At 41.2% G+C, this 9,597-nt stretch overlaps 1 protein-coding gene and 1 long non-coding RNA gene across 5 annotated transcripts in view; one reads left to right on the top strand and one right to left on the bottom strand.

Annotated features, from left to right (window-relative positions):
- The window catches only part of LOC310693607, a 107,963-nt gene that overhangs the window by 91,072 nt on the left and 7,294 nt on the right, over window positions 1-9,597 (top strand). The gene's annotated exons all lie outside the window — the stretch shown is intronic.
- The window catches only part of LRRFIP1 (LRR binding FLII interacting protein 1), a gene marked incomplete at its 5' end in the record, with an annotated part of 101,599 nt that continues 95,185 nt past the window's right edge, over window positions 3,184-9,597 (bottom strand). For all 4 annotated transcript variants that reach the window (XM_083472129.1, XM_083472131.1, XM_083472132.1 and 1 more), the window contains 4 exons: window positions 3,184-4,121; window positions 5,372-5,476; window positions 7,497-7,576; window positions 8,762-8,876. In XM_083472129.1, coding sequence (XP_083328255.1) covers window positions 4,011-4,121; window positions 5,372-5,476; window positions 7,497-7,576; window positions 8,762-8,876 — 411 coding nt within the window. In that variant the 3' untranslated portion in view covers window positions 3,184-4,010. The remainder of the gene's footprint in view (window positions 4,122-5,371; window positions 5,477-7,496; window positions 7,577-8,761; window positions 8,877-9,597) is intronic.

The raw sequence follows: 9,597 nt of genomic DNA, 5'->3' as shown, positions 1-9,597 counted from the left end.
GTAGAATTGAAACACGCAAACATTTGTCTGCCTATCTGTCTAATCTGTACAAACAGTTTACAATAAAGAATGAGGGGGGAAACTAATTCTATTTTAATAAAATAATGAAACCTCCCTTTGGAACACGTTTAAGGCACCCTTTTGTTTGCCTACTAAAAATAGTCCCATTTAGAGAAGCCTATTTTAACGTAATTTATTGGCACAGATTGTTGTAAGAGGTGCTGGATTTTTGTTGCATATTTTGTTGTTTCTTCAGCTTGTAAACCTTGTGTATAGCAATATAGAAAGGCGATATACAAAATCAAAAGTAAAATTAAACTCTGAAGACACAAAAATGTTAATCTAGTGGACACCAGGCAGATACCCAGCTGTGATCTTAAAATGCAATAAATCCTGGGCCTCAGAGTCTCCAGCTCAAAGGTGGCTCCAATAGATGCGGAATGAACGGTAGCAAAAACTGAATCTATTGCTATTATATATTATTCCAGCTCTAGAACGATGGTTCTGCAATAAAAATACTGACGAGTCTCTTTTGTATCAACTTTAGTTTGGGGCATAATATGGTGAGAAATCAGGATACTGCATTTAAGTTCAGATTTAAGAAATAAGCATAATTATGGGAGAATCTATGCACCGGGTGCAGTAACCTACATAGGTTCATGATACTTTATTTCCCCCCTGGAGATTATAGATTCCACAAACTTATACCATTGATTTATTTCATATTTAAAACAAACCAATATACTTACAAGTTTTCTGTTGTTGATTCCACTATTACAAGAATTTTGCTCATTTCCTGCATTTTTATTGAAGGTGTATTTCATAGCCATCTTCAAATATCTAAAGGGCTGTCACACGGAAGAGGGAGCAAGCTTGCTTTCTCCTGCTCCAGAGGGTAGGACTTGTGGCAATGGCTTCAAGTTGCAAGAAAGGAGATTCCAGCTAAACATTAGGAAGAACTTTCTGATGGGAAGAGCTGTTTGACAGTGGAACAGACTCCCACAAGAGGTGCTGGACTTTGCTTCCTTGGAGGTTTTTAAGCAGAAGTTGGATGGCCATCTGCCAGGGATGCTTTAGTTGAGATCCCTGCATTGCAGAAGGTTGCACTAGATAATCCTTGGGGCAGCTTCCAACTCTAAGATTCTACAATTCTGTGATTCATACCTTCCCCAGCTTGGTTTTCTTTTATGCTGGTTAGGACTGATGGGAGTTAGTTGTTGTCCAAAAAATCTAGAGGGCATCAGGTTGGGAATGCATTTGAAATACCATAAGGAAAGGGAAGGCACTGGGGGAATTGGGAGCAGGGAAATGGGTGTGCAATGAACAAGTTAATTGCTATCCCATGGTGCTCCTTCATCTCTACTGGTCTCACCAGAAGCGGGATAATAATAATAATAATAATAATAATAATAATAATAATAATAATAATAATAATTTATTTATACCCCGCCCATCTGGCTGGGCTTCCCCAGCCACTCTAGGCGGCTTCCAAAAAATATTAAAATACTGTAATACATCAAACATTAAAAGCTTCCCTAAACAGGGCTGCCTTCAGATGTCTTCTAAAAGTTTGGTAGCTATTGTTCTCTTTGACATCTGGTGGGAGGGTGTTCCACAGGGCGGGCGCCACTACTGAGAAGGCCCTCTGCCTGGTTCCCTGTAACTTGGCTTCTCGCAGTGAGGGAACCGCCAGAAGGCCCTCAGAGCTGGACCTCAGTGTCCAGGCAAAACGATGGGGGTGGAGACGCTCCTTCAGATATACTGGATCGAGGCCGTTTAGGGCTTTAATTGTCAGCACCAACACTTTGAATGATGCTCGGAAACGTACTAGAAATGTAGGTCTTTCGAGACTGGTGTTATATGGTCTCGACGGCCGCTCCCAGTCACCAATCTAGCTGCCGTGTTCTGGATTAGTTGTAGTTTCTGGGTCACCTTCAAAGGTAGCTCCACATAGAGCGCATGGCAGTAGTCCAAGCGGGAGATAACTAGAGCATGCACCACTCTGGCAAGACAGTCCGTGGGCAGGTAGGGTCTCAGCCTACGTACCAGATGGAGCTGGTAGACAGCTGCCCTGGGTTCATGCTGCCTTACACTCATTTGCACTTATCATGTCATTTGCTCCCTAAAATTTAATACACTACATAGTAGTGCTGAAATCTGTTTTAAAGTTTATTTCAATAAAACTGGGGGGAAATGTTTATAAATAGAAAATCGGTCTCCTGCCTCCCCCCATATTACCCGTTCTGGGGAATTACATTGTCTAACGTAGATTCTTGCTCCAACATAGGAAATTACCTCATTCCAGATAGTCGGTCCATTTATAGCTTGTCTTGTCTACTGTAGCCAGAGAATGGAATGTCAAGGCCAAATAAAGAGGAGTGTGATTAATACGCCCACATACATGCAGATCAACTCACTCGCCATACAGCTGAATGTACTGCAAGGACAATTCTGTAGCCAGTTCTACCAATTCAGTCCATTTCAAGTGTGTATATAAAAATAATATTTCAGGAAACACATCTATACAATTCAGGCTTATATATTTTAGCACAAAAGTCATTTAACATTTGAATTAAAAACAAATCGAAATCATTAAAAGAAAAAACCCACAGGCTCCCTATTTGGTGAGGGACAAAAATGCAATTCACGCAATTCTTTTATACCAGGGGAGTAATTTCCTTCAAAAGGCCGAGATTTCTTACACTTTCTTCACTGATGTGGAATCAAATTCTTGTATACAGAACCTGCACTGTATTTATTACCTAATTGAAGACATTAACCTCTCCTTTAACACTTCCTCCTGCCCCCTAACCAGCAGTAGTCAGTCAATAATATTGAAAAGAAAGATTCCACAACCTATCTCTGAATTTAGACAGGTTCTAGTTAAGTTAACAAGTTAAGAAAAAAACAGCAGTGTGAGAGGAAGTTTCTGGTACCACTTATGGATGTTACTTTTTTTGGAGTCTCAGCCTGTTACTGGAGCCATTTCCTTGCCTCATTAGCTACTGATTATTAGACCCTGAAAGACACAGTTTTTGCTATTCTACTTCCAAGGAGAATGAAATTCTGTTCAGAAAATGGCCAACAGTTCAGGCCTTTGCAGACAGGCTGACAATGCACAACACACATTTGATTTATATTTAGTATTGAGTGACTAGTGCATATAACAAAAGGAGATGCTGCTTTTTAAAACACGGGTTTGCAGTTTTATTTTTTTTGCAAGATTACATCCTTTAAAAGAAGTAATTCACTTAGATTCCAAATACTGAGATTAAATACAAATAAAAGCTGTAGCTTTTTTAAAGTGAAGCTATTGCCTATTGACCCTGAAATAAAATAGTCTTATGATTGAACAGGTGCAAAAATCCCTCCATAACCTCTATTTTTATTGGCAAAGTCATTTAAGGTCACTTTTGCTTCCAAGACCATCTTCTTTCATGATTTCCATTGAAGGAGTTTTGCTTTGTAATGGCTTGTGGTTCCACAGTGTTTTGTAAATGAAGACTGCTATGAAAACACTATCGCTGTTGCTGTAGTTGCAGACACTGCCACAAAGGGAAGTGTGATCGTCTGTGCGAAAGTCTGTCATCTTCCCCATTGATTTTCAGAAATAAAGAAAATTCAAGTTGCCACTTAATCTTTCTTACGTTCCATATCATTTTCAAGATGCCAACAGCCAGCTGCTATGCCTTTCAGGCTGAACTGCTGGCAGGATGCCCAGTGTGCTTGTTAGATGGCATACAGGTACTGTACTGCATGCACTTCAAGAATATAGTGTAGAAGGGCACCTACAAAGACAGGCATTTGGAGCAGCTAATTTTATGCATATAATGCATCAGGTTTGAATCTGCGTAGGCGGAACCTCAGTATGGTGGCACATGGCAAATGGGTTCATGTGTTTGGATTTTTGTTGCTTTCAGAAGGCATGAAACAAAGCATCCCAAACAGTTATAGACACAAGCCTTTGCAGCACTGTCGTCAGTCAAGGAGTCTCCAACAAAAGCTGGCATCTATTGCTGGGAAAGTAAAGCACTTCGATTGGCTTTCATCTTCTCTAACCGTTTAACTAGATGACCATTGCTTACTTCAAGTTCCTCCATTTTGTCTAATGCTGAACGAAGCTGAAATAAAAAAGAAACCAGACTGAAAGCCAGGTACAAGAAGTAGTATCATTCTCTCAATCATTCACTAACCATTATTTATTCAGATTTTAAAGATCAGTAAAGACAGATTCCTTACCTGTAAACTGATGTGCTTCGTGGGGTCTTCTCTGCCGTCACACACATGGGATCTATGCCTGCAAGAGGAACATCTTGGAAACTTCTGGAGATGTCTTTTAAAGCTCTTACTTTTTGACAGCTTGCTTTGCACAGGCACAGATCATGTATGTGTGACCACAGAGACGAGAAACAACCACTAAGGCTGAAGACACAGTGGATTTACTCAGCCTCTTTGGTAAATTCATGGTGAAGCCAATGTATTCTAGATCCTAGTTCAATGGGTTGTCTAGTGACCTACGCTAATCTTGTCACAAAAAGAAACAGGAAGTAAACAATAACTGAACATACATGAACACATGAAGCTCCCTTCTTTGGAGACCATGGATGCAACCTGCTCAGCATTTCCTACTCTGGCAGCCAGCAGCTTTCCCATCACCTGCAACTTGACCCTGCTTTTAAACTGGAGATGCCAGGGATTGCATTTGGGACTACCTTCATGCAAAACAGGTGCTCTTACACTGACCTATGATTCCCCCCATGTACAGTAAGGGGGAAAAGTATTTGATCCCCTGCTAAATTTGCCTGTTTGCCCTCTGACGAAGAAATGACCAGTCCATAATTTTAATGGTAGGTTTATTGTAGCTGTGAGAGACAGAATAACAACAGGAAAACCCCCAGAAACCCAGAAGACAAAAGTCAGAGATGGATGTGCATTATAATGAGTGAAATAAGTATTTGATCCCCTATCAACCAGCCAGATGTCAGGCTACCTGGTATCTTCACTGTATGTAATGAGCTTAGATTAGAAGCACCTGCTGTAAGGGAGAGGTCTTTTATAAGTTTATCACTGCTTTAAAATCCCCCCTGCAGGTGCAAATAATCTTCAGTAATCAAATGGTTAAGAATGATTTGAGTTGAGCAGTCCCATTGCACAGTGCTGCACAACTCAAATCAGTCTTAAGCATTTGATTACTGAAGATTATTTGCCTTTATTTTTTAGCTTAGAATACATGAAGTTTGGAGATTTTATCCCTACCTTAAAAAATTATAAACTTGCTTTCATTCTAGTCAGGGACACTTCAATAAAAATTCCCAGTACAAACTTTTGGTGCCGAATATCTTACTTGAAGTGATTTAGTAGCATGGATTACCTCTCTCTGGAGTTTACGTTTCTCCGCTTTCAAATCGTCCTCTGTTTTTTCAGCATTTTCTGCAGCTGTTTTATAGCGAACAACTTGACCTTCCAGCCGTATTACCTAATATGATAGAATCCCACTATTAAGATATACGTATGTCAAACAAAATATTTCTGTCAATCAAAGTGCAGTGCAGCAAGATGGTAACTAAGATTACAGCCGTGATGAAAATGAAAGCCCTAAACAAGCAGGGACTGAATGGGTAAAAACGGATTCCACCTGCTCCTCAGCCATAACAACTACGGTTGTTCCGTCTAGCTTGCCTGGAAATATTTTTTTATTTATAGCAATTAGATTAAATATTGGCTCCACAGCTTGTTCATAATGTCTTCATTTTTATTCACTGTTAAGATTTATATCCCACTCTTCCAAATTGCAGGGTTTTCTGGCACTATAATATTAAGAACCACAATAAAGTAAATAAAAATAAGCTGAAAGCAGCAAATGTATAGGAAAAGCATAAATGCATTTCAGCACCAGTGGTGGGAATGGGGGGCGCAAGGGGCTCCAGTCCCCTGAATATATTGAATCAGGGGGCCCAGCCCTCCCATTATTGAGGGGGCCGGCATCGCCAGGTGCCCTCCACATACCCCAGACCCCACCCGGGAGCCGGGAGGGGGCTGGGACGAGCAAGAGCAAAGATGGCCCTCCATGCGTCCAGCACAGGCTGCGGGGGGAGGCGGCTGAGCGCAGAGCCCAGGGCCACACTTCGCCACCCCCCCGATGCCTGGACGGGGCAGGACATGCCACATGATGTGCCCCCCCTAATATGGGGGGGTAAGTCAGCGCCCCTGTATTCAAGCCATGTTGGGTTTCTTTTTAAGTTTAAAAGTTAAAAGGGAGTTGGGTGAGGCTCATTTGGCAAAAACGGGAAACCGAGCCTTTAGTGTCCTTGACACACCCTACCAATTCAGTGGGTGCCTTCAGTGCTAACTTTTAAATTTCTACTGAAAACTTTTTTATTCCACCAGGCTGATGCAGGTAATTAACAGGACACCCCCACAACAGTCTACGGTGGTACCTCGGGTTAAGAACTTAATTCGGTCTGGAGATCTGTTCTTAACCTGAAACTGTTCTTAACCTGAAGCACCACTTTAGCTAATGGGGCCTCCTGCTGCTGCTGCGCCGCCGCTGCATGATTTCTGTTCTCATCCTGAAGCAAAGTTCCTAACCTGAAGCACTATTTCTGGGTTAGCAGAGTCTGTAACATGAAGTGTATGTAACCTGAGGTACCACTGTATTGGTGTTTGTTTTTAATTTCTACTTGCTTTTAACTTTTTATGATTTTACTGTTTGGCTTTATGTCTTATACTGTTAAAAACAACTGTGATGCATTTTTCTGATACAGTGGTATATAAATATTTTGATAAACGAATATAAATAATCACTAAAATAAGATAGCATTTGCCTGTGGCCAGAAAGACAAATCAGAGTGTGCCCCAAGTACTTTGGGGGGAAGGGGAGCACTGCCACGGAAAAGGCCCATTCCCCAGTCACCACCTGGGAACCCAGGGAAGAGCGTCAGATGATTATCTGGAAGTAGACACGGGCACAGAGGCAGGTGCCCCAGGTACAAGCTGTTTAGAGGAATTGACTAAGAAGGCTCACAGACTGCGAATTCTTTACAGTACTGGATATGTATGCATTAGCTTATAAACTGGCTGGGGATGGAAATTTCTGAAAAGAAAATTACATGACAGCGCTACTTAAAACAAACTGTTCAATACCAGCTATGTATCTGCATGACTGATACTCTGAACCAATTATTTCTACAGTGCTATTTTTGTAAGCAACTCAAGACCATTATGCTATCAAAAAGCCTTCTGACTCAAATGCCTTCTTGCTGTCTTAGTTCTTTATGCTCCACATAGTCATCGCCAGCAACAAGGCAACCCACCACAAACAATTACTCATTTACATTCCAATATGTTTAGAACTGAAATATAAACAACTTCCACTTATTTCACAGGAATTTGCATTGAAGCACATGCACTCGGCATCACTGCCTGGGTATCCCTTCCCAACATTTTTAGATAAGAAAGTACACCTCAAGAGAGATACAAACATATCACAAACTTACATTTTGTTCCAGTGCTGTAATCTCTTGTTCAGACTTTGCAAGCTTAAATTTGAGGTCACTGATTTGTCTATTTGCATCTCCTAAAGACATTTTAAAAAAATGTGTCACCCATTAAAACAACTCTGAAAAATATTCCCACAGTATCTAGGGGCATTAAAATATACTGCAATTTATTTAGAGTGTTGTATAGGGCTGTTCAGATGCCACTTTTACAATGATAACCTCATGAAAAATGCACCAAACTACCTTTATGTCCACAGGATCTCTGGTAATGTCCACTCATTATCTTAGAAGCAAAAACCTCTCAACTGTCATCTACAGCAACCATTTGATCAAGCAATAGGGGAGAGAAATGGACGGTAGGGCATCTCTGCCAGCTCTGTTAGCAGGCAATACATTTTTTATTCCTTTAAATCTCAGCTGGCCATTAGAAGGACTCCTTAACTAAGAAACAGCGGCTAAGTTTTGTTCCTCGCCACTTCATAATGATATCTGTAAGCCACCCCAAAAGTTTTTTTGGGGGGGATGGGGTTGCAGTTCAGTGCAGCACAGTGACTACTCATTGCTGGCAACTAAACAAAAACTCCTCCCTAATTTCTATGATCCTTCCAAGTTGGAAAGCACATATTGACCACCTTTGACCATACAATGTGTGAACCTATTAGTCTACAGAACCTACTCTTGCCCACATCTGTTGAATGCATTCAGTTCCACACTACAGTCGGGGCCCCATCACTTGGCACAGCTTCCAACTGGTTTTCTCAGGAAATAAGCATTCAGGGGAGAAGCAGCTGCACCTCTGCATGAAGCAAAGTGGGTAAACATGCAGGGAAAGTGTTATGTACTGAAGTTCTCACCCTGGGCCAGCAGGGGGATACTGTAGATAGTTATGCAAATGAAGGATCGAAAAGTGACGTTCAGTGATTGGATAGTTTGTATGCAAATGAAGGGTTGAAAGTGACGTTCAGTGATTGGATAGTTTTAGAACGTTGCAACAGTTACATTGTTCTGGAGCTTTATATAAGCAGGCTGAATGAGCTCCTCAGTTCAGTTCTGTTCCAGCTTACAAATAAAGAGCTGCTTGGAAGAATCGCTGTGTCGTCTGATATGTTCGCCCACAACTTAACAGAAAGGAGGCGGGCAAGCGACCACCAACCTTAATAATGAAACCTATTCAATTATATTTTGTATGATGTAAATGGATATAATTAGTTTTGTCACTGAAGAGCTGAATACAGAATCTACAATGTGGGAATAAATCTTACTTTGGAGCTCAATCGTATGCATCTCTGTGCCATTTTCTATGACTCCATCTTCTAAATGTAAATTCTCCACATTACTGTTCTGCTTTTCTTCCAGTTGTACTTTTAATTTTTTAACCTGAAAACAACAAATAATTCAATCAACTTACTGGCACACGAACAATATGTGAACAGAATAATTAGAATTACAAATATCCTGCATTTCCCAACAAGTGGACTCGGATTGCATTATTTGAACTGATATTTGTGTTCCGTAGCATCTGAAATTACTTTTGTAAGGAATGATGTGACAGAAAGAGGAGGCGTTACAGACAAAGTCAGGGACAGAAGAGGCTTAGAAGTCATGCAGGAAACAGAAGCTGCAGACACTGCCAGCGTTTTCTCAAACAACCATAACAACTAAAAATCTTGCTCTTTTTAAAAATTGAAGTGAAAATTTTGGAGAAGCCAAAATATTAACACATTAGCTACCTGGATTGTATTATTATGATTACACAGAACACTTTTTTAAAAAATGTACAACTCGATATGGCAGACGACTCTGTACAAGGGGCCAGATAGGGAAGGGTGCATAGCTGCAAATCACCCCCCGCCCCGCTTCTTCCAAACAGCGTGCCAGTGAGGACACAGCTTTGTACTAATGTACTTAACATTACGAGGGACGCGGGTGGCGCTGTGGTCTAAACCACAGAGCCTAGGACTTGCCGATCAGAAGGTCGGCGATTCGCATCCCTGCGACGGGGTGAGCTCCCGTTGCTCAGTCCCTGCTCCTGCCAACCTAGCAGTTCGAAAGCACGTCAAAGTGCAAGTAGATAAATAGGTACCGCTCTGGCGGGAAG

The sequence above is a fragment of the Podarcis liolepis genome (genome assembly GCF_965112155.1).
Source record: "Podarcis liolepis genome assembly, chromosome: 1".
In the NCBI taxonomy this organism is placed as follows: Eukaryota; Metazoa; Chordata; class Lepidosauria; order Squamata; family Lacertidae; genus Podarcis; species Podarcis liolepis.
Note: the sequence above shows the minus strand (reverse complement) of the source record. Positions and strands in the feature narration are given on the sequence as shown.